At 48.4% G+C, this 27,933-nt stretch overlaps 1 protein-coding gene across 2 annotated transcripts; it reads right to left on the bottom strand.

Moving 5' to 3' along the window:
• On the bottom strand, positions 1–26,751 carry ppp3cca (protein phosphatase 3, catalytic subunit, gamma isozyme, a). 2 transcript variants are annotated; one of them, XM_076992249.1, is made up of 14 exons: positions 25,943–26,751; positions 20,067–20,264; positions 18,149–18,273; positions 13,554–13,665; positions 12,477–12,622; positions 11,693–11,832; positions 10,315–10,392; positions 9,384–9,478; positions 9,082–9,207; positions 8,521–8,598; positions 7,612–7,696; positions 6,578–6,675; positions 3,103–3,129; positions 1–476 (listed from the first exon to the last, which is right to left on the bottom strand). In XM_076992249.1, exons 1-14 carry the CDS (start codon positions 25,995–25,997, stop codon positions 328–330), a joined length of 1,512 nt encoding a protein of 503 aa, XP_076848364.1. In that variant the 5' UTR covers positions 25,998–26,751; the 3' UTR covers positions 1–327. The 2 variants fall into 2 exon arrangements, with proteins under 2 accessions (XP_076848364.1, XP_076848365.1); XM_076992250.1 differs by lacking the exon at positions 3,103–3,129.
• Positions 26,752–27,933: the final 1,182 nt, after the last annotated feature.

Consider the following 27,933-nt stretch of genomic DNA (forward strand, 5'->3'; position numbering starts at 1 on the left):
GTGATTCTTATGTGATTCTTAAATGTTCATTCATGTTTCAAAAACACTGCTAGCACGTACATCTAATACACTTCATTTTAATAAATAAAATCTCTCATGGATGATGTGCTTAGTCATAAATGATTCCTCTCTCTCTGAGCTTGGAGACAGTCTCTCTGCACGTGTGGGGGCCCTCTCTCTGCAGCACAGAGCAGTGGAGGGTCCTGTTGTCTCTAAAGGACAGCGAGATAGAAAGAAAGATAGAGAGGGAGGTGTGTGTGTGTGTGTGAGAACACTGATGGGGTGGGGCCACTGAGGAGGAGGAGCCTGGATCGGAGCCCCTCCCCCTTACACCTTCCGGTCGGTGCCATTCTTCTCACTGGCCAGCATGCCGGTCTGGGCGTCCCTGCGTGGCGGCATCCTTTCGTTTATGCGGTCCAAGCCCCGCGCCTCCTCAAAATTACGGATCTTCCGCGTGGGAGAGAAGCCTTGGATGGCTGCCGGGGGGAGGCGAGGAGAAGACACAGACAGAACGATTAGGAAGGCAGGAAACAAGGACGGGCTGCTCCATGAGGGCGCGCTGCCCTATTGTCCTCTAGTGGACATGCGTGGTACTGCCAGACTCCTGAGAGCTGGCTCAGCATTCCGGAGACTTCAGTTCTTTCTACTTGGACTTCAGGACATTCCCAATCCTGCCTAAGGAACTAAAGGTGACGGTTTCAAATATAAGCAAATGGCCAATAAGGAAAAGCCAAGCGCAGACACAAAGACATATAATGGCCTTCACAACAATGCATCTGGGAAGACAGAAAATGTCTTCTATTAGTTTACACAGTTATACACCCTAAACGTCACATTTAATGGATCATGTGTAATTCATTTAATTTTCAGTTAAAGAGGAAAAAAAAAAATTACAAAACATGAGACCAGCTGTCTGGTCTCTTTACCCCAGAACATAATGCAGTAAAATACATTAGAACTAATACCACATAACGGTATGATTAGAAATAAATATTCAGCAATGACAGACAGGCTTGCACAGACACATGCTAGATGCTACACATCCATATTAAAAAAAAAGAAATACAGACGAGCTCTCTAATTACTTTCTCATTCCCGTTTCATCAGGCTGTCAAACAGAGGCCACTCAAGATGGTTTGCCAGGAACCATTTGGTTGATTAAGTGCAATTATCTGTAGCTTGTGACTATTAGCAAAACCTGCTACCTCACTGCTTCCACTGGCTTAGCGGGGCGGGGGTGTGGTTAACAAGTGCCACGGTTTGGTATGTTTGGAGAGCCCGGCGAAGTTTGGCATGAGTTTGGAGCGGAGTCGAAAAAAAGAAAGAAAAAAAAAAAAACAAGCAAACTAGGGGTGACCTGCAATAGTCGCTGATTCGACTATAGTCGACTATACCCCCTAGTCGACTATGAACATCATAGTCGAATGTACCATTCTAACTGCGTGGAGGTGCCCAAGGATGCAGCTAAGCATTAGTTGTTACATGAAATGTCTTTGTTTTCGTTATATATAGCCTTTTGTCAAATAAAATCATCGTAATTTCTGTTAATAAATATTTAAAAATGGTGTTTGCGCATTAACAATAGGCATCTTCCTTACTACACATTAATAAATCCCTGCAGTTGCACAATCCAAACGAGCGGAGCTGAACACGCAGAATACGCAGCATCTACCGAGATTATAATGGCTACTAAAAAACTTCAAAAGTATTTTGAAGAAGATAAAGATGAGTAAAGTGCAAGTTATGTCATCAACGTCTTTCATTTCGCACGACAACAACCAACATGGCATACCATTTAAAACGCGTAAGGCGAAAAAAAAAACAGTTCAGTCGTTTGTCGTTTCGGTCGTGTCAGCTCGTCTCGTCGCGGTGCGTCTCGGCAAGTAAACCTATAAACATTTTTGTTGTTTGCTTTTAAACACCGTTATTTGAACCTTTCCTTATATTTTTTTGCTGTTGTGTGTCAATTTTTTTATATTTTCAGGCAAGCATATTTTATTTAAAATATTTTTGACATTTTGCACAGTTCCTGTCTGACAGTTCGATATGCGCAATGCGCACTGACAGTTAATGTTCTCTAACGTTTCATAAAAAAATAAGTAAGTAAATAAATAAAAGCTGAATAAAGCCAACCTACCGTATTTATTCATTTATCTGAGTGTTTTAGGTTTTTACTTTGAAGAGGAAAAAAGTCCTGAATGAGAACGGGATCCAGTTTAAGATGCTCTAAATAAAAAATAAATAAATAAACCCGATTCGACTATTAGTCGACTAAAGGGAAAAGCTGACGAATCAGATTCGACTATGAAAATCCTTAGTTGAATACACCCCTAAAGCAAACATTCTGAAGGTTGTAGTGGAGCAACGACATGAAGCACGCATGCAACACGCAACACGGACCCCAACTGAGCATGCTCGGTCAGAAAAGGACGCTCTTGCACAAGCTGCAATCTCTTTAATTCTCAAATCGTGCTGGGCAGTTGCCACTAAGGGACTTAGGAGGTCAGGCAAAGAAGAAGCAGAAGTGGTCCCTTCGTTCCCGGTGAGGAGAGAACGGCAGGAGAGACGACGCTACCACCGCCTCCTCGTTTGTTTCCTCCGTACAAGTGTGGGAGAGTTGCGGGCAAAACGGAAACGCGCGAGTCCGTGTAACAGGATTAGGATCGGAAAAACCACCCAGTGCTGGGGAGGGGTGGGGCCAGAGTCATCAAATCAGAGCGCAGCCTGGGAATTAGCCGGCTCTGGCAGACAGTGGGTCTCCGACAGAGTCTCTGAGTGTCTGCTCTTTTAGTAACAAGAATGTCAGGTTATGTTTGGGAGGGGGGGACAACACTATATTTCATTAGTGCAAAGACAGATGCTTGCAATGTGAGGACCAAATGCTGATTCGCTCACTGTCCTAAGTCATGTGGGATCATTTGCAGTCACATCTGTGCAAGATTGGTCATTTTCTGAAACAGCAGCACATCACAGTGAAAGAAAAAAAGGGGGAGGAGGGTGGGACACAACGTCCAAGGGCGGGGACACAACGTCCAAGGGCGGGGACACAACGTCCAAGGGCGGGGGGGGGGGGGGGGGGGTGACAACAGGCGGCTAGCGTACCTTTGCCCTCCTTCGCTAGCAGCGCGGCTGCGTTGGCAAGAAACCCAAAATACGAAGAGAAGAGAGAGCAAGTGATCAGTGGCGTTAGACAGAGTCGTCACGGACACCGGCGGGAGAGCGACTATGGGAGGGGGAGTGTACAAAAAAAAAAACAATAACAACAACAACAACAACAACCAGCTCCAATTAGCCCCAGCAAACACATACAGTGCCACAGAATGGCAGAAAACGAACTAGTCAGATCAGGAGCGAGTACACAGGACAGGCAGAGGTGGAGGTGAATTGAATTTTCATTTCAATCTTCATTTGAGCAATTCAGTGCAGCACTGGCACTCCATTTTGACGCTCAAAATAAGAAGACCTTCCAAAAGGCGGTAAGCGAGCTGAATCAAGCGAAGCTGTAAATACACTGGAAGAACTTCAAGTTGTTACCATGAATCAGCAGATTTATTGGCTCCAACCGCTCACTGGCTGACTGGGGTTCTTCACCAGTCTCGCACTGCCAGCAACTGCACTTCCAATGAAAGAGCCAGGCCAAGCAGGGAAGTGGGACTGTCCCTTAATGCGGGGCACCAGGGGCTTCTGGGAGCCTATGAGTGTCTGTCTCTCCACTGGCCAATGGCCTTGACATTTAGTGACCTCTACTGTAGCTGATCTCATTGAACTTCTTGCCAGCATAGGCTGAGAGGGAGCCTATCAACACCCTCAAAAAGGGTACTGCGTACAGCGGGGGAGGGGTGTCAACACCCTCAGACTGAGTACAGCGGGGGAGGGGTGTCAACATCCTCAGACTGCGTACAGCGGGGGAGGGGTGTCAACACCCTCAGACTGGGTACAGCGGGGGAGGGGTGTCAACACCCTCAGACTGGGTACAGCGGGGGAGGGGTGTCAACATCCTCAGACTGAGTACAGCGGGGGAGGGGTGTCAACACCCTCAGACTGGGTACAGCGGGGGAGGGGTGTCAACACCCTCAGACTGGGTACAGCGGGGGAGGGGTGTCAACACCCTCAGACTGGGTACAGCGGGGGAGGGGTGTCAACATCCTCAGACTGGGTACAGCGGGGGAGGGGTGTCAACATCCTCAGACTGGGTACAGCGGGGGAGGGGCATCAACACCCTCAGACTGGGTACAGCGGGGGAGAGGCGTCAACATCCTCAGACTGGGTACAGCGGGGGAGGGGTGTCAACACCCTCAGACTGGGTACAGCGGGGGAGGGGCGTCAACACCCTCAGACTGGGTACAGCGGGGGAGGGGCGTCAACACCCTCAGACTGGGTACAGCGGGGGAGGGGCGTCAACACCCTCAGACTGGGTACAGCGGGGGAGGGGAATGCCAGCCTTGACAGGAGTTAGTGGGCAGACATCAAGCTGCCATTTCTGATGTCAAGTGGAAGACAGACCCTATAAACACTATACACTATAAACTAAATTTTTTTTATCCTTCTCTTACTTTCCCCATGTGGTGTGAAAATATTGTTTGCAGAATTTGCATCACACACACATTTGACACCAAATATTTCAGCACAATGAGAAGAAATCCTTTGAGAGATGAACAGAGGCTGATTTAATGGACTCATTGCTTGTTTGTAAACAAATCCCATGCACAGCTGTGCGGGCCACCAGTCAACAACCTAAACACCCCTACTGTATCAATCACACCAGACTAAACACCCCTACTGTACCAATCACACCAGACTAAACACCCCTACTGTATCAATCACACCAGACTAAACACCCCTACTGTATCAATCACACCAGACTAAACACCCCTACTGTATCAATCACACCAGACTAAACACCCCTACTGTATCAATCACACCAGACTAAACACCCCTACTGTATCAATCACACCAGCCCAGACACCAATACTGTATCAATATCAATACTGTACCAGACTAATCACGCAGACTTTATCTCACACCAATCACTCATGCAAGTATCAGCCAGACCTAACTTACTCATACTTACTCAGCCAGATTAGACCAATCACTCATATTGTATCAGTCACACCAGACTAGTAAGCCATTCTCACTCAGCAACCCAACTAGACACCCAACTTAGCTTGCTCTTTAAGTCACTTTGATACTTTGTCACCAACACAAACAACAAAGTAGTCTGGCACGAAGTGTCCTGGCCACCTGCCTCCGCTCATCCCGCCGGACATTTCTGAAACATTTTTGTAACATTTTTGATAGGAAGCTTAGCAGAGCATGTTTATCACAGGGTACATGTGTTACACTGGGACTGACATCTGGACATCTGGACGTGTGACAACCTCATGTGACAATCTCTGACATCTGAAGTTTTTAGTCCCAGACTATGACTTTCCAATTGCGGTAGGTTGCATGGTCACCGTTCCCATGACTGCAACGAGATCATGTTCCTGTTGGAAACGTACAATAACGGGAGCTGTTGAATGACGGAACAGAAACAGATGCAGTGTTTGGCCACAGCTGTCCTTGAGCAGTGGATGGTTGGGACAGAAACAACCCAGGAGTGTCCCCTGTGTCTCCTCTCCCATGTCCCTGCAAGAGATGTTCCTTGACACGCTCTGCTGCTTCCTGTTTGGGTGCTTGCGAGAGCTCCCCCTGCTGGATGTCCACGTCATGAGCCAAAACTACAAACCCATGATAACGAACAACAGTGATGTCAATACAAGAAGAACCTTACAGCAAACACTGAAGAAGACCCAGCATGGAACAACCCCAGCAGAACTCTCAGGACTGTACTGACGCCGTAAGAGCAAAATCGCTTGAAAAGTCGCTCGGTGTAAGGCCAGCACAAATCAGGCCATGAAGCTCGTGGGTACCAGCCTGGATACTCGAGAGCTTATCAGAGTAGTGATGCTATTTCTGCCAAACGTCACCCTTTATTTCACTACTTTGACCAATGAAAGGGATGGGGACAGACCAATCACCATGTGGCTGGGTTCATCCCTTCCTCACCTGCACCCTTACACAGACGCTTATGGTCTGTCTGTGCGTTTCGTTTCAACAGACGTCAGCAGGGAACCAATGTCAGGAGGGATCCGGCTTCAACACCCCCCCACGGGCCCCTAGAGAAGCGCGGAGGTAAAGCGTTCTCATGCAGGTCGACGTAACGGAGAGGACGGGGAGGGGCTAGAGTTCAGCCGCTCGCATCTACGTACGATCCCAGAGCACATGGGCCGTTTGGCAGGGCTCCTCCAGACGGGATCAGACTACAGGACGGGTGAGGTTCTGGGATTTGGACCAGAGTCCCAAGTGCGATATAAAACCATGTGTCTCCACTAAAAACCCTGCATCAGGCAAATCGACTCGCCGTTGAGATCAGTGCTGAAAGCGTGTGTTTGATCTGCAGTCAGACCTTTTGTGTCACATACAGTGAATGAGTCCTGGATCTCAGTGTGTGTGTGTATGTGTGTGTGTGTGTGTGTGGTTAATACAGATGCACTTTGCAATGCACATGCATGCAGAGGCGTGAACACACACTTACCATTCTGCAGGGTCTGTTTACCCCCAGACAACACTCCCAGAGGTAGTGTCCCAGTGGGGGTTAGGCCCTTAAGAGTCAAAACACTCTCACTCTCCTCCCTGAGGACACACACACACACACACACACACACACACACACACACACACACACACACACACCTCATTAGATTTGCAGACACAGAATCAATTTGCAGGAAAGGAGAAAGAGTGAGATTAAATATTAATTTGAAACTATCCAGTGCTGCCACTGTAATCTGAATATTGTTATCGAGGAACCCAGTACAAAAGATTTGAGAGTGTGTCCGTAAGACCAACCATGCACTCTTCAGCCACGCTAATGTCTAACGCAATTAATTATACAATCATTTCCACTCATGACTCACTGATGCCTGCTCATTATTCCTGATGGAGGAGTGTGTGTGTGTGTGTATGTGTGCACATGAGCACAAGCCTGCCTGTGTGTATGTGTGAGTGTGTGTGTGTGTGTGTGTGTGTGTGTGTGTGTGTGTGTGCACGTACGCTTTCAAACAAAACTCTGTGTGGCGAGCTACTTGTTCCTTTTTATAAACAGTGAAATCTATTTTCAACTCTGTGACCCGTTTTGGTAATGAGGCCTCTCTCTCGCGTGGCAGAGAAAGAACCAATGCTGTCCAGATGCCCCGGGGAGTCGTGGCCCCGGGGACGCGGCCCCTGCTCCTCAGGTCCTTCTGTCTCGGCCTACGAAGTATCGGACGAGCTACCCGTGTTAGGGGGATCTCGCCCAGAAGAGCTACCCGTGTGTCCTGAGGGGCGTTAGGGGGTTCTCGCCCAGACGAGCTACCCGTGTGTCCTGAGGGGCGTTGGGCGGTTCTTGAGGGGGGTTAGCGAGTTCTCGCCCAGCGCACGCCCCCGTGCCAGGCAGTCAGAAACATGGAGGGAGGTGGGCTGCCCTTGAGAAACTACAGCAGGCTCGCACAATGCCGCCCCACGGATGTGAGTTGTGCGAGAGGCGGGCGAGCGATCAGAGGAGGGAGAGAGAGCGGGCGAGGGCCACACCTGAGCACGGAGAAGACCCGGGCCATCTTCCCAATGGCACGGATCTTATTCCTGATCACCTCCTTACGGGCAGCTGGTGCTCCGCCTGCAAGAGCACGCGCACACACACGCACACGCACACACACACACACACACACACACACACACACACACACACTGCACTTCAACAGGATATAGAAGATTATGGAAAGAGCAAAGAAAACATCTCATCCTAAACCCAACACTTGATCCAAACACCATGCACACACACACACACACACACACACACACACACACACATATACACACACATACATACACACACATACACACACACTTGCTGAAGTCTGTAGGTATCTTCATTTCAAATCTAAAATTTATTACACATGTAGTGTATAATTGTGGGGAGCAGTGGGCTGTGTGTGTGTGTGTGTGTGTGTGTGTGTGTGTGTGTGTGTGTGTGTGTGTGTGTGTGTGTGTGTGTGTGTGTGTGTGTGTGTGTGTGTGTGTGTGCGTGTGTGTAGGCCGCACTGCGGTAAGACACAGCAGGTCTCCGGGGGAAGGAACTGAAGTGGATTTAATGGCAGTCTGACGCATCTGATGAGCTGAGGCGTGTGTACAGATGAGGCGCTTTCTTCCCTACCGACGAAGGCTCCGCCCACTCCAGCTGGAGCCTACACTGCACAAAGTGTGTGGCCGCACCTCAGGGCTCTGATCTGAGACCAGCTCTGCCCTGCCTTTATCCTAATGGAAAGCTCAAATACTGATCCCACAGCAGCAATCTCAACGCACATCCCTGAATAAAGAGCAATGCAGGAACGTCCCATGGGAAAATAAGAGCGTGTAAAATGGGGCTGAAAGGTGTGTGTGCATGTGTGTGTGTGTGTGTGTGTGTGTGTGTGTGTGGACGCATGCAACCGTCTCTGGTACCTTCGCACAAGTCATCTCCCTCGGACATGAGTTCGTCATCAGAGCAGATGTTGAGGACGTTCACCAGCATCTCAGTCACTGTGAACACAGCCAGGCACTAGTCAGAGAGCAGCCGTCTCCTCCCAGAACTTCACCTCACCTCCGTCATCGCAGCTCAGAGTGGGGGCCAGAAACCGCTGCTAATGGCCACGTAACGACCAACTCCAGAGTCCAGAGCCACAGGCTTCATAAAGCAAGTGAAACCTCTGTCTCGACAAACCTTACTGGACAATATGTAGAATTTATTTAGCACGTGTCATAAGAAACCTAATGATTGGTCAGGGATATTTGGTCAGACTCTCTCATTGGTGCATTTAAGGAGTTGATCTCAGGAGTTTAAGCTACATACAACACACTTGAGCTAGTTCTTAGTCGACCTGAAGGGATGGATCGCGCTGTATTCAACGCAGTCGCACGAGGCAGGAGTTATCATCAATACGGCGTCAAGGGACGGCCTCGATGATGTCGAAGGCACCGCCCCCTCAAAGGCTCCACCCCCTCCAGCCCGAGAGCTGGCGTTACCTTTCTCTCCAACGAAGGGGAGGGACCACGTGAACACGTCCATGAAGTTAGGCAGCCAGTAGGGGTGGGGCGAGCAGTTGAACTGACGGATGTTCATCACGTTGTTCTCGTACTTCAGTACGGCAGCTGCGGAGGGACAAAAGAAAAAAAGACACAGGTCAAGAGGCGAAGCAAAAACGCACAAAAGTGGGGAATGTGTTAGCCAGAGGTGAGGCTGGCCAGCCATGGAGGCAATAGGCAGGCTAAGCCCAGGCCCAGTAGTAATGGCATGGGGGGGTGGGGCCTCGACAGAACACGCCTACCTTTGTTGTTGTACACGTCTAGATAATTGGGAGCGGAGAAGATGGTGATTAATGAGGGGAAGCCCGTCGTCTGGCTCTTCCTGTACATTCTGTACCTGCGTGGGGGAGGGGCGAGGGTGACAAACAGCATCACGGCTATGATCGGATACGCTTCATACACACACACACACACCCTACACACACACACACGCACCCGCGCACACACCCCACACCCCCCAACATAGCACACCATTATGTGGCTTTTCCAGTCTGAGTCTAACTGAACATTAAAAATAAAACGCAGGTGTTCTTAAACAATATAAATATATTCCACTGGCCCCAACATGTGACCCAGAAAGCACTAGTATTCTCCATTTTTAGGGTCTGAAGGGTATTTTTCTATGTATCAAACTGTAATCGAAAGTTGACTCACAGCAGGAAGTCGGAATGCAGCATTCTCAAAACTCACTCCATCTCTCCATTTTGATGTATGCCGCATTCCCAAAACAAACTGCATCTCTGATGGATGTGGCGTCCCCAAAACAAACTCCTCATCCATCAGAGAGGGCAAAGAACCCAAAGCTACACTAGCAACTTCAAACAGCCCAGTGGAGTCACAAACCCTAGGGCTTTATGCTTAACTAAAGGCAACAAATGAAGTGTAGGAAGGAAGGGGAGTTCTGATTTGTGACAGTGAAGTGGCCTAGAGAGTCTAAGAAGGGTTCTATGGAGTCTGGAGTGTCTATGAAGGGATCTAGGGAGTCTATGAAGGGTTCTAGGGAGTCTGGAGTGTCTATGAAGGGACCTATGGAGTCTAGGAAGGGTTCTAGGGAGTCGGGAGTGTCTATGAAGGGACCTATGGAGTCTAGGAAGGGTTCTAGGGATTCTGGAGTGTCTCTGAAGGGATCTAGGGAGTCTAGGAAGGGTTCTAGGGAAGGCGACAGCAGCTTACCCTGCATCCTGGGCTTCGTGGGCTCTGATAACAGACAGCAGGTTATTGTTGGTCAAGAAGTCGCAGACTGCAGGATAGCTGCAACGTGGAAGGATAGAAGGGAAAATGGAGAGATGGATGGATAGAAGGAAAGAGAGATGGAAGGAAGGGAGAACCATGAAGCTCCAACACCACCACTCCACAGCCCTGTAAGTGGACGTGGTAGTTGGACATAGTGCCAGATCGAACGCCACCACCCCTGCGTTTAGCTACAGCTCAGCTAGCGTGGAATCAACACAGGCCAGCTGGACCAGCAGACGGTGGGAGACACAAAAATACACACACACACACACACATGCACACATGCACAAATACACACATACACACACACACACACACACAAATACACACACACACACAAATACACACACACACGCACAAATACACACACACGCACAAATACACACACACACACACGCACAAACACACACACACACACACGCACAAATACACACACACACAGACACACGCACAAATACACACACACACACATGCACAAATACACAGACACACACACACACACACAAATACACACACACACACATGCACAAATACTCACACACACACACACACACACACACACACACACACACACACACAAATACATACACACACACACACTCACACACACATTCACACGCGCGCACACACTCACACACGTGCACACACGCTCACGCGCACACACACACACTCGCGCGCACACACACACGCATACACACGCAAGCATACACATACACGCATACACATACATGCATACACATACACGCATACACACACACATACATGCAAGTATGCATGCACATATACAGACACACACACGCACGCATAGACAAACACACATACGCACGCATACACACACACACACACACGCACGCATACACACACACACATACACAGCTGTGTGAAACAGGCCAGAGCAGCATTTCTAAAGAGCCAGCTCAAATCTGAGATTTTCACTCAGTGCTCAGGATGACTTAGTAAGCATAACACACACACACACACACACACACACACACACACACACACACACACACACACACACACACACACACACACACAGTTAGTTTGCTTAGCAGTTTTTGGGCCGTGGAGACCTGTTACTCTAAGCAGATTAATGCAATCCCTGCCTTAATTTGCCTCAACACACAGTGATTGCTAATTTTTTGCTAATTAGAGAATTGAATAAAGCAGGCCAGAGGAGAAACAAAAAAGAGATAAATGAATAATTTATATTATTATTATTATTATTATTATTAATAACTCTGAAGGGTGGAGCTACCTCAGGAATGAGGGCGGAGCATTGTGCTCCTGTGGAGGCGGAGTCATGAAGAGGCGGTACCTGAAGAAGTAGGAGCAGCCACGCACGGAGTTGTGGTTGAAGTGTTCTGAGGTCTTCTCACTGCCGTAGTCCTCACCCGGGTCCGCCCAGATCAGGTCACACATCGGCCCGAAAGCTGGAGGCTCCTTAAACCTGTCTAACTGCAAGCAGACACACAGACAGACAGACAGACAGACAGACAGACAGAATCACGTCAGCATTTCTACCATCACAGCCCAAGTCCAAGCATGAATGAGCCTCTCTTATCACAGCAACAACACTGCTATGAAAAAACATTAAAAAAAAAGTCTATAAAAAGGACTTTTTTGCTGTGCAGGAACTTTGATTTGCACACTTCCTGTTATGAGAAGGTGCTTTCTAATCCTGAGCAGAACATGGCTGCTTGGTCCCGCCCCCACTCCAGCTGAAGAGATCGTTAATGACCCCGTCAGCAGTACAGACAGAAAACGCTCACCGTCTGCGCCGTTATAAATCCGTCTTTTAGCCCAGCTGATTTAGATCCGGCTTTTTTTGTTTTTATTTTTTCATGTAAACATTTTTTCGTACACACATTTCCTCAGAGTTGGCCCAAGAGCTCAGATAACCTCTCACTTGTCGCCATGTCGATAAACGCTACGGATCCCACGATCTACAATCAGACAGCAAACGAAACGATCGGCTCCACGATGCCGACTGCATCGGGTGGGGTGGCCTCTTCGCCACGCTCCTAAAGCTTCGTAAAGGTATTTCAGGAGAGTGCCGACACGCCCAAGGGCCACTCTCTAACGCCCGGGTCACCACTTACTTTGCGAATGTCGTCTAAGCAGTTGATCTCGGGCGAGAGGCCTCCGTGCACACAGAGGAACTGCTGGTTGAGCAGGGCGGCGAGGGGCAGACAGTCGAAGGCGTCCATGCACGCTTCGTAAACCCGCTCCGAGTACTTTATCTTACCTGCCAGGGGAGAGAGGGCAAGACAGCTGGGAAGAGTTGAGCGCCCTAGAGCCACGCGGGAGTTTTAGCGACACGATCATAACAAAAGACGAGGCTACTTGGCCCAGCTATTCGACATGAAGGCTCTAAAGATTACTGAGTGACTGCTGGAGTCATCGGTCCCGTCCTGATCACACAGTAGACCCACTCCACTACATTTCAGAACGTAAGTCATGGACTGCTCGTTTTTGAGAGGCTAAACCCGGTCAGAGGTCAGGACCTTCCTCAGGGGACATACAGAGTCATTAGCGTTAAGCTCCCCAGCCAGACAAGTGGAACTGTAAGGTAGACAGACTCTCCCAGCCATCCCAGAATGCACGGCGTGCATGGTGCAGGTGCACCGTTAGGGGCTGAGAGGGCGAGAGCAGCAAATGAGTCTAGCTGCGTTAATCTCGCTGGCTCGGGTTTTAATTAAAGGAGACGGAAACCTCCATGCTGCTAATGACAGTAGTGTACCAATGTCACACTGCACCAGTCAGCACAGAGCAGTTACACAGCACCCTGGCTCTGACTACACACACAAGCAAACATAAACACACACATCCGCACATACACACCTGCACAAGCAAACATACACACACACACAAACATAAACACACATATACACACCCCCCCCCCACACACACACGCTCATGCAAACATAAACACACACACCCGCATGCAAGCATAAACACACACACATGCATGCAAACATAAACACACTCCTGCACACACAATCAAAAACACACACCTACACACATCCCAAAGGACAATCTGAAACTGGCTGAGATGCCGTGTGAGAACCATAAATGCCACATGTGCCCCCACACACGGAGATCCACCCCTGACCTCTGACCTGGGCCCGCCTTGGTGGGTGGAGTTCAGGAGATGCTGCCCTGCTCCGAGTACTCACATTCTTGTTTGAAGGTGAAGTACTCCGTCAGGTGCCGGCACTCATGGTTGCCCCGCAGGAGGAAGAGGGTGGTGGGGTGGTTGATCTTCAGCGCCCACAGGAACAGCACACACTGTGAGGGGGAGGGGAGGAGAGAGAGAAAGAGAGAGAGAAAGAGAGAGAGAGAGAGAGAGAGAGAAGGCTCAGTATGAAAAAAAATGAAGAAATGACTAAAGATGTCCAGTATTGCAGCATCTTCCTCGACCTACTTCCTGTTTATTAGCTCCAGCCCACCACCACCTCCACCCACAGGAAGGCGGAGTAACTGGGTAATGAGCGCAGGTAGACAGACAAGAGCTGGCCGGACCCTCACTTCCATGACGGAGGGGTCAGCCCACACTGCCGTTACCAAACTACCACGGACACCATCGATCAGAGAAATCAGAGAAACACGCTTTGATGTTCCCGACACGTCCTGCTCTGTGTCCTAGAATGTCATGCCACACACCAGATTCACCTCCCGAGCGGCATCACCGTGTGCTGAGGAAATTAATCAAGGGAGCGTTACACCAGGACAGGGCACCACGATACGGGCAAAAATATCATATCGCGATTTCGTGTTGCAGATACAACATGTCTGGTAATATATAAAAAGACATGTGAACAATTGGTGTGACATATCAAAAGACCAACCTGCATTATTTTTGTTTAATGGTAATTTGCATTTTGCAGTCTTTTTGCTATGCTTATATTGCTAATGCCGAAACATCGATAATGATTACCAATTGATACATTGAGCAAAAAGATTGATATGCATTTTGTGATTGCTACTAAATCGGTTGTATAACACGTTTGTACTTCTCCAGTTTGTCTGAATGTCTCTGTAACTCTCAGCGCCATGGTGACCATGTGAGGTCGGCGTCCAGGTCAGAAGGTCAGAACCTCCAGCCTGTATCCACCCTTCTCCATCACCTCCGCCACCTCCCGCTTCTTAATGACGATCGTACTTCTACTACTGCTGAACTGACTGGCTGATGTTAGACTAGCACACTTCTAGCTACGAAATTCTGGACATGATCCAGAATTTGTGCAACTTGTGCAAATAAACAGAGAGAATCTGTCTTCGTTGCCAATTTCCTATCAAGCCCGAGTGCTGTAGCATCTCCCGAGTGTGTAGGGCTAAGTCATGAGAAGCGAAGGCGGCACCTCTAACAACAAAAGTGTCGTGATGTACGAGTTCTATTCTTCGACGGCTGGCTCTCACAGCCGCATCGCAGGAGCCCAGATGGCCATTGTGTGCCGGAGGAGTCGCTAAGAAACGTCCCACGCGGCGACGGGCTGTCCACTGGGAGCGGATCGGTTCGGGCGCGCGCCGGCCACCGGTGCTGGGGGAGGGGCGCTGCAGCCTGGCAGTTACCGGGGTGACGGCAGCGGCAAAAAAAAACGCCGGCGAGGTAACCAAGGACGGCAGGTGCACGTTTACGGGTCACGTGAGCGAGCGCTGATGGTTTTGCGTGTGTGGGCGGTGCAGAAAGCCAGTAGCTCAGCCTACGTGAGAGGAAGAATGAGGAGAGAATTTAACAGTAACAGTAGCAATGAGCGAAGGTCCTTTTTTACGTGAGAGAGTAGGAAAGACAGGAGGGAGGGAGAGGGAGTGACAGAAAGGGAGAGGAAGAAAGACGAAGAAAATGAGGGAAAATTGGCAGCCCTTGCTGGCTCTCTCGCTCTCTTTCACTCTATCTCTCTTCCTCAAGCGTAGGAGGGCGAAAGAAAAGGGCAAAGCTGGCATTGTGTCAGACAAGAGGACATGGAACCCACTTCAGGGCGACCGGATCTGCAGCCCGGGGTCCCGAGATTGTACGTGTGTGTGTGTGTGTGTGTGTGGTTGAATGACAGTCTCCTGGATCAAAGAGCCCAGCCCTGCAGCGAGGAGGCGTCCACAGCTTAACAAACAGGATGGCTCGTGCGAGCTCCCTCTCTGAGTGGTGACCGTGAAAGCAGGCGTGAAAGTGGAGGGTTCTGTCCCAGATGAGCGTGGGGGGGGGCGGGGGTGGAGAGTGAATGGTGTTTTTCTCACACTGACTATAACCGCTTTAAGATCTATTGAGCAATTTTGTTGTTTCACATGTGCATTTACAATAATGGGAGGAGGGTCAGAAAGTTGAGAGCTAAGCTCTGAAGGCGGAGCTAGAGTGACCGGGTGCAATCACAAACACGCCCCCTGTACGAGAGCTACGGCAAGCGCCACGACACACACTTCATTCACTTCAAAAAAGTCTTACACAGTGGCCACTCTAAAGTAATCGAGGCCTTTTCTGACGCCCACATCACGGCAACAAGTCTATGCCGTTCATAAAAATCATGAAAATCTTTCTCCTACACCTAGTACTTGGTGTAACCTGTTGTTGTAAATTGAAAAGAGTTTTCTGGAATTAGACAGAACTTTCATTTATGACGGATTGGCTGATGCCACGTCCATTGGTTGGTGGTGTAAAGGGGGAGTGGTCAAATGAGAGGGCGGCACAGAACAATGGTGGTTTTTTGACACTGCAGCCATTCAGGGTTCCAAGTCAAACCAAGGTCAGCTAATGAGGGAAACGTAACGTGTGAAAAAAGCTTGAAAATGAGCTTGTTTAAGAGGTGTGACCCCAATTATATCTGCCAGTGACATCATTAAAATACACTGGAGAAAAATGTTAAATGGTTCTCTACCATAGTTGCAGCGATTTGTCTCAAAACACCTACTTTCATAAGAATTATGCTACATTTCTTTATACTGAATGCTATCTTAATGCTTTCCAAGGGTCATCTGCATCCTGTTTATGCACCTTCAGACCAGACAGAAGAGCAGTTTCCAATACATCCACACCCTTGGTTGTGACACAGGTTCAGGCTCTTAACCACGAACAAGCTCACCAACCAGAACTCGTCTCGCAAGTGCCCACCCCTTTAAGTGCTCTCAAAAGTCCAACACCCCAGGAAAGGAGGTCACAGAGGTTTGGACATTGTTAATTTTAGAGCTAAAATATCTCATTTTTAGAACCAGATAAACAAATCCACGGTTGACGAGACAAGCGCACGCTTAATTCCATTTAGATTTAGCGTTTAAATTTAGCAAGACAGCGTCATCGGGACTTCCACTGATGCCGATCGCAATCCGTGCACGGTGAGAACAGCACAACAGGCCGCTCGTGAGCCTGTACACCTTTCAGTACGACATAGCAATGCTCGTCATACCATCAGCTGCGTGAAATGGTCAAAACAGCAGCTTGGTCCAGCATCTGCAGTATAGGTCACGTTATAATTCACGTTATAATTCACGTTAAGCACGTGCACTCTGGCCCCAATGGAGACTAGGCAGTTTCTTCCATATTGATTACCCAGCTCGCACCTACATGAACTGTACATTATCAACACATTGATAATAGGTCTTATTAACCGATACCCATCACCAAAGATCATCCGCCTCACAGAACTGAGCAGAAATGTGTTTGTTGTAAATAGCAACAGGTCTCTTTCTGTGGATAAAAATGTTTGTGTGTTATTCTGCATCATTTTGACAAAACTTTAACCACTCCCCTTTATGGACCTTTCACACATCCCTACATACCTTCAGTATTCATGCTACACACAGGGTAATCGCAACACTCAACACCAGAGAATACAAGGCAAGGAGAATGATTTCCAGGGGGTGGAGTCATCTCCTCCATGTCTGGTGTCTAGCAGAACTGGAGCCCGCTGCCATGTTCTCACTTCTCTTCAACTGTGCACCAGATCTCTGTCCCGGATTCGGGGCTCTGTGATTAAAGGTCAAGGGTTTTGGTTTCATTGGGGTTTATATAAGGCCTGGGTAGATTCTGGAACGTTCTTCTTAGATGGAGCTTTGCTTTATTTAGACAGTGTGTGTGTGTGTGTGTGTGTGTGTGTGTGTGTGTAATGGGGTTCCCTCTAGTGTTGTCTTCCATTCGTTTGCATCCTAAGCCCTCCCCCGGGGTTGGTGTCATAATCTCACCACCCTTTCACACATACGAGGCACATCTTACTGAAGCCTCGGTAAAGAGAAGGAAACAACAGTTCCCCCCAGGAGAGAGAGAGAGAGAGAGAGAGAGAGAGAGAGAGAGAGAGAGAGATGCAGGTCATGAGAAATGGAACGGCCTGACTGTAAACCTTCACTGTGGGACCCTGGCTCACATCCCCACGCATCCGGACACAGCTGACCCACAGAGAGAGGCCATGTGTGTATCCATGTGCACGCGCGTGTGTGTACATATGTGTGTGCGTCTGTTTGTGTGCCTGTGATTAATACAGTACAGTGCAGCTGGTTGTTACTGATTACGCTTTTAACAGATGGTTGGTAGAAGCTGACGTGCTGGTAGAATGTACCATCAGCCAAATCTCTGGGGAGTGTGTGTGTGTGTGTTTTGGGGGGGGGGGGGGGGGGGGGGGGGGGGGGCACACATCCTACACTCCCCACAAGAACCTCTGTGAACTAATCACTCAGCACACACAAAGCCAGAGCTAGTGACATAGCCGCTGTTCTGTAGTGCAGCAAGTCTCCGCCCCCTTTTCAACACAAGCTCGGAATTGCTCTACACGTCACTCACGGTGGCACTCACCTCGATACTGAAGTAACCTCTGTCCACGTAGTCTCCCAGGAACAGGTAGCGTGTGGTGTCGGGTGAGCCCCCCACCTCGAAGAGCTTCATGAGGTCGAAGAACTGTCCGTGGACATCACCGCACACTGAGAAGGATCGCACCAACCAAAACACTCAAAACATCAAACAGGGGTCCGCATGGCGATTAGGGTTCTAAATCGGACATTATATATTCTACTTTGTGTGCTGCTATACTTCCAAAGCAACACGCAATCTTAAAAGCGCACAGTTCTCTAAATATGGAGAAAAACGAAGTAACATTGCACTCGTTTGGTAGAATAACACACTGTGTGGTAGAGAAGGGGGTTATGGGGATGACGCTGCGTAAGGCACCGTTTGAAGCCGGGGTGTTATTTCGGTCGTGTGGCGGTAGTCGCACTGAGGCGTCGGCGGGGGTGCGCGACACGGCGCTCGCCGGCCAAGGGCTGCGAGAGGAGGCGGTAGAAGCCTTGACGTCGACCTTGGGATCGGCGAAGCCTCCCGCCTCCGCACGCCCTTCCAGGACCGCTGCGACACGGCAGCCGTCACTAAGCAACAGCGGTGCCGTCGGCGACCGCGCCTCCGAGCGGGCACGGGCAGGGAGGGTTCCGCCGACCTCCGCACGAATCGCCTCGGCCAGGAGAGGGAAGAAAGAGAGGGAAAAAAAACCACGCTTCTGACGTGCTCATAGCTCAGGGCTGTTCTACATTCCCACAATTCCCACACACGGCGGCCGACAGTGCCGGCTGGGCCCCGCCCGGTCTGACCACCCAGTTCCAGAGCTTCATGTTATTCTCGATCGGTCTGTTCACACAAGAGAATTCTGATGTCACTTGAGAAAATCATGTCAAGGATTTTGGGGCCTTTTGTTTTTTGTTTTTTTTTTACACCAGAAATAGTATAAAAATGTGCATCTTTGTTTCCCAGCTCCGAGCTGAGCAGAAACAGACCCACTGCATTATTCTGTGGTGGAGCTGTTGGAGAAGAAATGCTCTCACAGGAGACAGTTCTACCCCTCCTGCACACACGCTGAAAGCTGGACCACACCATTATCCCATCTGTCCATCTCCGACAAACAGTCGGAACTGCAGTAAGATGCAAATCTCTGTCAAACCTCCTCAATGGCCGTGAAGCGTTAGATCTCAGGTACCTGCTGAACTGTAACACTGTCTTGTGTGCTTGTGTTCCTATTTAAATAACACGTTAGTGTCCATATAGCCCAATATACCTCTCATATGGACTCTACCCCCACTGACTCATCCTCCGTTGCCAGGTGATGTTGGCTAATTTACATTTCTTCAGAAAAAGTGCATCATTAGTGTGTAAGCTAGGTTCCCAGGATATAATAAGCCTGCACTTCCGTAAAAACGACGGGTCTTATTCAGACAACATGTGATGGGCACCTCCACCTCAACACTCTCACCTGTGATGGGCGTCTACACCTCAACACTCTCACCTGGGATGGGCGCCTACACCTCAACACTCTCACCTGTGATGGGCACCTCAACACTCTCACCTGTGATGGGCGCCTACACCTCAACACTCTCACCTGTGATGGGCGCCTACACCTCAACACTCTCACCTGTGATGGGCACCTCAACACTCTCACCTGTGATGGGCGTCTACACCTCAACACTCTCACCTGTGATGGGCACCTCAACACTCTCACCTGTGATGGGCACCTACACCTCAACACTCTTACCTGTGATGGGCACCTTCACCTCAACACTCTCACCTATGATGGGCGCCTACACCTCAACACTCTCACCTGTGATGGGCGCCTACACCTCAACACTCTTACCTGTGATGGGCACCTTCACCTCAACACTCTCACCTGTGATGGGCGCCTACACCTCAACACTCTCACCTGTGATGGGCGCCTACACCTCAACACTCTCACCTGTGATGGGCGCCTCCACCTCCAACATGCACTTCTCCTGCCGCAGGATGTCGGCGCCCTCGTTGATGATGCGCAGGGCGGAGTCTTCCTCCAGGCGCCCCTCCTTCACCAGGTGACTCTTCAGCAGCTCCAGGTTGGGCTTGCCCCCCGAGAACAGCTCCCTTACGGACAGCCGCTGGTGAGGGGGCAGGGGCACCGCTGTGGGGTGGGGAGGTTGGGGATGGTTGTGAGAGGGGGGTTGGTAGACACACACAGCACGCACTGAGTCACAAAACGGCCCTCCGCTCACACAGGAAACGCGCCTGCTCTACGAGGACTCGTGGGGCTTATCGAGGACAAGCACATACATTCGCCCCGATCTGACAATCAGGCCACATGTCAGCGAGAGACTCTAAAGGATACTGTGCCTCTCAAGGCTCTTACTGCACGCTGGAGGTGAAGAACTCGAACAGCGAGTCGTGTCAGCTCTTCTTTCCTGCCTCGGTTTTATCGGCTCTAATTGACACAGACCAGCAATTCCACTAATGAGACATATGCCAAAAGGGCTCACGCAAACCTACAACCTATGGTGATAAAGACACGGGATCGAAGGTCCTGTGGCTTCGGGAAGCTGTAGCTTTTGGGTCTCAGGAACGGTACCTTCAGACCACTACTGTGCTCTTTGTTGGGGGGAGGGGGGTTAACATCCTTCAGCAAACGTTCTGAAGGTTGCTATGGAGAAAGGGAGAGACTCTTGGCACGTTCGGTTATGAAACGCATGTTCGGACATTGCATTAGGTCTCGAAGAGTGAACTATGGGGAGTGAACTATGGGGAGTGAACTATGGGGAGTGAACTATGGGGAGTGAACTATGGGGAGTGAACCTCAATCAATCGAGACTGGCAGGAAGAGCAATGTGTGTGCAACGTATACACATGGACATGCACACAAGACACACACATGTATTACACATTGTGAGGTATGAGGTAAATCCACAACCTCGGTGTTGCTGGTGCCTTCTTGTGAATCAGGTGAGATACAGCAGCACTCGATCATGATGACGTGTATTAAGAAGGACAGTAATCTCTTCTTCTTCTGACACGAGCAATCAAGAAGTCCGCCATGAGCCCGCAATACGACAAAGACCCCTGCGTCATCAGCAAAAATAGGAGAGTTTGCGTGTCCATCGTAAAAGGCTGGGGTCCTGTCCGTGTATGTTTATGTGCGTGTGTGTGTGTGTGTGTGTCAGTCGTGTCTCTTTCATGGACAGTCTGACCATGCCTCAAAGCTCAGGTGCGATAACCTGTGCGTAGCTACGACCACGCTCTGTAAAGACTACCAGAGGTCGCGCACACTGGGACGAGGCCTTTGACCTCAGCTTGGTACCGACGCTGCCCCAGACGGCTCTCCCCTGGATCTGACGACCGCGTGGAGCATGTAAGGCACGCCGCAGGCCATCTGGCTCCTCGGCCGTGCCCGCCCGTGGCGAACCAAATCGATACGCTGGATCATACAATCGATGGGGCTGCGTGGATGCCCATGTGCACAGGGGAGCAGGTCGTGTGCTGCTGACAACAGCCCCACGTGTTACACGCCAGCCCCGACGAAACGACTCCAACAGATGGGCAAATCTCCGTTTTGTTCCAAGATCAATTAACTTGACATGGGCATTTTTATGCATATCCACTTACACTCATTATAACCCACAGCACATTCTGTGTAAAACAGGCTGCCTACTTGATTATTATTGTACTGTGACAGGCATGGGCTAATGGTGTTTAAACCCTATATAATGCACTGTACACATCAAAAGATGAATGATCATTCAGTTTTTTGTCTCAGGGAACTCTACGAACAGTCCACAACGAGGCAATCAAAAGCCACGCCTGGAGACCTTTCGTGCTGTGGATTCCAGGTTCAATCGAACACGACCACTCCAGGCGATCAAAAGTCTTCAGAAGTGTCTAAATATTTACAGCCAGGTGGGTTTGATTTGCACTGCAACTCGTTCTGCAGACCAGAACATCTGCAGCAGCTACTTCGGTCAAGTCCGTCCGACAAGAACCTCCCGACGGCAGCGGCGGGGATTTTTGAACGGGTTTCCCGCATTCAGATTCCCAGCATTCCAAAGATTGGCAACTGCCAAACCGTTCCCCTGTGAATCTCGTCTGTACAGTCTGGAAGTGGCCAAAGACTAAATTTGGTTTTAGAATCTGGATTCAATGTATTACCTCAGCAGCAGTCTTACACCTTCATAAGGCCTCGTCATTAAGCAGATGCATCCCTAATACACACGCATCAGCTAATTAATTGCAGTGTTTGATGGCATGTTTTTTTTTTCAAACTTTCTTTCAACTCACACCTTAATTCTGCCCAGATGTTCTGAAGCATTCATTCTGTGACTAACTGTGGAAACAATGCAACTGTTTTGCAATAGTTTATGACCAGATTCGGTTATCTGGCATACGACTGCTTGGGAGAGGATAAACCGTAAAGAAAGAAGTCAGCTCAAATAAGCACAGATAATGTGCCTCTTTGTTTCAAAGATATGGCACATGTCCAAAGCTTAGTAGTAAAACAACCTTCCAAGCTACTTCCATAAAAGCAAAATTTTACAGAGCAACCAGTACAAATACATGCACGTCTGCACCAAATGGAACCACAGTAGTCAGATTAATTTCTAAACCTACATGACAGCCAACATATTGAATTAGCAGAGTTCACAGGGGACGTGGCACAGCGGTGTCACTGCTAATGGAGTCGTTTTGATTTTCCATCCTGGGTCGAGGGCATCCGGCAGAGCTGATGGACGCATGACAAACTTGCAGTAGCAAGAAAGGCACGAAAAGGCACCATCAACACCGGGCCCGCAGTTACAACTCCAATACTCACAACTCCAATACTTCCAAATGCAATACCTACAACTGCAATCCTCATGACGAATACTCCAGCAGGAAGCATCATCCAACCATATTATTAAAGTCAGCTTTGAGGGAATGTGTGTACGTGGAGGTTTGCCACAAGACAGGGAGCCCCAAGGGTCTGCGCCTCCACATTCCACTAATGCTGAAATGGGGGGAAAGTGCCCTAATATAGCCCCGCTCACCTTCCAATAAGGCCAAGGACCACAATCAGTAAACAGGAAGCATTACTAGGTCTACACGATAGCCCAGAAAAAGGGCTGATCAGCTGTAGGTTCTCTAAGAGGAGATTAGTTAAAGCCTCCATTAGCCTGGGAATCCAGGACCAGAGTCAGTTTATTTAAGGGTCCCGTAGCACCATGAAACAGATCTCAGCCCTGAGGTTCAGCACACAAGACAGACACGTCACAGTGGACACTGAAGCGCAATATAAGTGTGACCATGTCTGGTTAGCATTGTGCTGTTATTAAGCTCAACAGGAGATCTGGTGACACCTGGGGTGTGGAGAAACAGGGTATATACAGGCACAGAAAAACGTCGAGGTCAGGGACTTCCTGACTGATAAAGAGCTTCACATGGGACTGATGTGATGGAGGAAACCCTCAGAGGCAAGACAGTGGTGTTGACTCAAACTATCTCACAGAGGCTCAAGGGCTTTAGTAGGTGGGTAGTTAGTTATGCATTAACCACTTTTTTCCAGTTTTGCTAATACGCTGACAGAGCCAGACTGAACTCTGGGAATTTAAAAGGCAAATAGGCACCTGGTCAGATAGAAATGTGGTCTTATGAGTTCAAAAACAGAGCTGGTTGGGTGACTGTAGGATCATTCTGCATACCTCAACACGCAACTGAATGCATGTTAAGCAACAACCGGACATCACTGCAGTAGGACTGACCACACTGCAAAATGTCTCCCTCGGCAACCACAAACCAGGAACTGGCCCAGATAGTCGGCAACTGAAGTGTGAACTACATTCACAGAAATATATTGCATGAAATTCAAGAGGAAAAGCAAAACTATGGCATTCATAGTGAGATGTGTTATACCGTTTATGTACCATACAAGGAAAACTCATAGAAACTCATAGACAAAGTCAATAGTTTTTATTGGTGCTTTGAGCTAGTTTTTTTTTAAGATAAGATGTTAAATCCACCCAAGCAGACCTGCCCACATGGAAACGCCCAGATCAGCTAGGAAATTCAATGATTTTGTAAAACATTCAGAGGGGCTTCAACTTGTGTGTAAACCTAAACATTCTAATCTATTAGGAAAAGTCTGCCCTGAAAACCATGTTGTTGGCAACGTTATCTCTGTATACCACATCCAAAAGATATGGGGTAGGAATCAAGCACTCATCACCTCAGATTTAACAAATAAGGACACTGCACAAACCCCAGATATCTAATCTTGCTACTTCTCCACTAGTGTTCTGGTCTGGTGCTTATTCTAACGCATCTTTTCCATTCTGCTCATCACGGCCATCGGTGGTGTCCGAAAATTCAGAAGCCAGAACCGTGGGGACTGCAGGTTCCCTCTAAACTCTGCAGTGCTGGGTGTTCCTGGTTAGAGCTGCACCACCTCCCCTCCATCCCTGGAGCTGCCTCTGAGCTGGACGGTTCCTTCTGTTCCTGACCAGACCGCTGCCTGCCTCTGCCCAACCCCAGCTTTTCCGAATCAGACACGCGACTAGGATGTGATGCCCCCCCCCCCCCCCCCCCCCCCCAACACCCCCTCCTCTTACCACTCTCGGGCGTGTTTGATTACTCGCGTTCTTGTTCAAAACCCACGCGTGAGAAAAGCGGAGGGTGAAGTCTTCCAAAAAGTCGGGGCAGTCGCGGGGGCCGGTGGCAGAGCCCGCATAAACGAAGCATCCTGGTGAGAGCTGGAATCCACCGCTCATGAGCATGGAGAGACAGCCAGCACCCTCTTCTCCAGCATATAACCCTTAAGTAAAGCTTTACACGGCTTTCCTACAGTGATATTACACATAATACAAAATCCCATTCTGGATCAAGGCCTGCTTTACAGAAGCGAACGCTTGCTTAACTTTTTTGGGTGCAAGCTTCAGAAAGCAACTCAGCATACAACCGAGGCCATTTTGAATGCAGTATTGTCTAATATGAAAACCTTCAGCATGACTGGGAAATGTAAGCAGTTAAGGAGATGTCGGACATTCAGTTTGTTTGGATTGTTTAGTCTCTTTTTCTGTGTAGCGGGATGCTGTTGAGAAGCACAATCACCTGGATACACAGACAGGTAGCAGAAGAAGGAAACACAGCCCATTTTAGCTCCACTGTTTCTGAGTCAAGAGCCACTCACAATCAGGCCCTAGACAAAACAAAACCTGAGTTTTACCTCAGGTTATCTCCAACTTCTGCAGACATCATCATGCTGTTCCCTTATTGCTACTAGATGACTCAAAAGCTCAATTTCTGTAATAGAACATCCTAATGAATATAGTGGATTTAAAGAGGAACGTGAACTTAACACACACTGGACCCTCACAGGTGTGAAATAAACGTTTTTTGTTTGTTTCGTTTTTCACCCCCACACAAAACAAAAAAGGGGTCTAGTAACCAAACAACTCAACATCATAATGTGAAAAATGTTAAAAGTAAAAGCAGAGTTGGAAGGATCCTTCGTGACTGTCAATGTTGGCTCGTGTGAGATGTGTAGTGGATTATGAAGGTGTCTTCACAACCGTTAAGACGTCTCACGTGTGCCCGTGTTAAAACAGGGGCGACTATAACCAGGACACGTTTGACTCGGGCAGCTACAGGTGACATCTGGGCTGACGTGAACTTACTCTGTCATTGAAATGATGCCAGTTAGTATGTGGCCAATAATAAAAATAAAATGAATGAAATAATAAAATATTAATGGTACTAAATGACTTGCATCGAGCATTTTTTTGATAATTAGTAGATGTAATAAACCTGTGCATCGTGCTTTAAAAGTTATCTAATTAAACTTACTTTTAATGATACGTTCAGTGGTTGACTGTTTTTCTTTCGGTTCTTTGGTCGACATCTTCGTTTGACCGGCTGTAAAAGTGTCAGCAAAAGGAGGATTGGCAAGAAAATTATCAAATTATTCTCCGTGTTGTCGATATAAGGTCCAAGCAAGAAACAAGTGGTCGCTGTTTTATAGCCCGTGAAGTAGCCAGCTGCTCCGTCTGGGTGCAAAATAGTCAAATAGTGAACCTGATATCGCCCCAAAATGACGAAAAAACAAGCAGTTTAATACAAAAAGACACACGGCCCCGCATATATATGACAGGGCATCATCATATAAACAAATGTAACGAGCTGCTGGACGTCAAGGAGCGTTGTGTTGGTGTGAAGTAACGTTTCCTAATCCGATACCCAACACTGCAGCTGAACTACCAGACACGTCCCGCTCTTCCCCAGATGTCATGCATTTGCAGGTGGCAGCCAACGTTTTCATCCACCTTCAGGTTTTTTTTACAGTACTTCACAGCGAGCGGCAGAACGGTTCGTCTCGACACGCAGTCTTGGACGTTAATCCTAATTTCCACTTTTTTAGAGTGAGAATGTCAGACAGACGACCCGGTGAGGACAATAACGGTCAATTCCCAGTCACACGTTTGCTTTAGAAGACATATGTCCCGTGTCTGTGAACGAGCCCTCCCACTCCAGCTAACCATATGGCTAGCACCAGCTAACCTGCAGTCACACGGTCCCTCCCAGGTCTTCCAGATTAACCCTCCCAGGTCTTTCAGATTAAACGCTAATCTGGAAACCACTAACGGATTTCCTACAATATGGCGGAATGAACGTGATGACGTAACACGGGCGTCACACGTCCGCTCACGTTTACAGTATGATGAACGCTTGAGGCTGTTCCTCAGAAACACTGAACTAATCACGTGTACAGTATGGTAAACGCTTGAGACTGTTCCTCAGCAACACTGAACTAATCATGTTTACAGTATGATGAACGCTTGAGGCTGTTCCTCAGAAACACTGAACTAATCACGTTTACAGTATGATGAACGCTTGAGGCTGTTCCTCAGAAACACTGTACTAATCACGTTTACAGTATGATGAACGCTTGAGGCGGTTCCTCAGAAACACAACTAATCACGTTTACAGTATGATGAACACTTGAGGCTGTTCCTCAGAAACACTGAACTAATCACGTTTACAGTATGATGAACGCTTGAGGCTGTTCCTCAGAAACACTGAACTAATCACGTTTACAGTATGATGAACGCTTGAGGCTTTCCTCAAACACTGAACTAATCACGTTTACAGTATGGTGAACGCTTGAGGCTGTTCCTCAGAAACACTGAACTAATCACGTTTACAGTATGATGAACGCTTGAGGCTGTTCCTCAGAAACACTGAACTAAACGGTGGTCATCAAGGATTCTTACGTAGAACTGTAGTGTAGAATTGGGTGAACCCTATAACAAAAATCGAAAAAAACTAATTTTTGAGTAACTAAAAGCAATTTCCACTTACTTTACATTTCCGTGTAGATGGATAGCTAGATAATTACATAGATAATAATAATTCAACAATTTTATGTCCACTAGGAGGAGCCATATTCATGGTGATGGCTGTGAAAGAAACTGGAGCACGTAAACTCTTATTTGGGACATTCACACTAATGGTTAGTGTGATCTGTTGAGTTTAAAAAACAGTAACCATCTCCAAAAAGCTGTCTAGATTTAAGGAAAAGGAGGAAAGAAGTGTGACAACACTTTGCTCAATTTTTTTTCTTTATTACCCTTAAAATAAACAAGTAAATTTCAACAGTTCTAACCATAAACTTGAACCAACACACACACACACGCACGCGCACACACACGGTTTACATTAGGAGTGTACAAAGGACAGACATAGTCAGCTGCAACCCTAGATGACGACACGTACACACATTCACGAGGGAAAACGCTGGCTCCAAGACTGCAAGCAAACCTTTCACAGCAGGCTGCAGA

This window comes from Brachyhypopomus gauderio, unplaced genomic scaffold, assembly GCF_052324685.1.
Source record: "Brachyhypopomus gauderio isolate BG-103 unplaced genomic scaffold, BGAUD_0.2 sc91, whole genome shotgun sequence".
NCBI classification, from domain to species: Eukaryota; Metazoa; Chordata; class Actinopteri; order Gymnotiformes; family Hypopomidae; genus Brachyhypopomus; species Brachyhypopomus gauderio.

Bases quoted from the DNA above. Each gene is read 5' to 3' on its own strand.
- ppp3cca (XM_076992249.1), bottom strand. From the start codon at position 25,997: ATGTCGACCAAAGAACCGAAAGAAAAACAGTCAACCACTGAACGTATC. The intron at 18,274-20,066 runs GTGAGAGTGTTG...GATCCTTCTCAG, and splicing joins GGTGGAGGCGCCCATCACAG to TGTGCGGTGATGTCCACGGA. The intron at 11,833-12,476 runs GTAAGTGGTGAC...GTCTGCTTGCAG, and splicing joins GCTTAGACGACATTCGCAAA to TTAGACAGGTTTAAGGAGCC.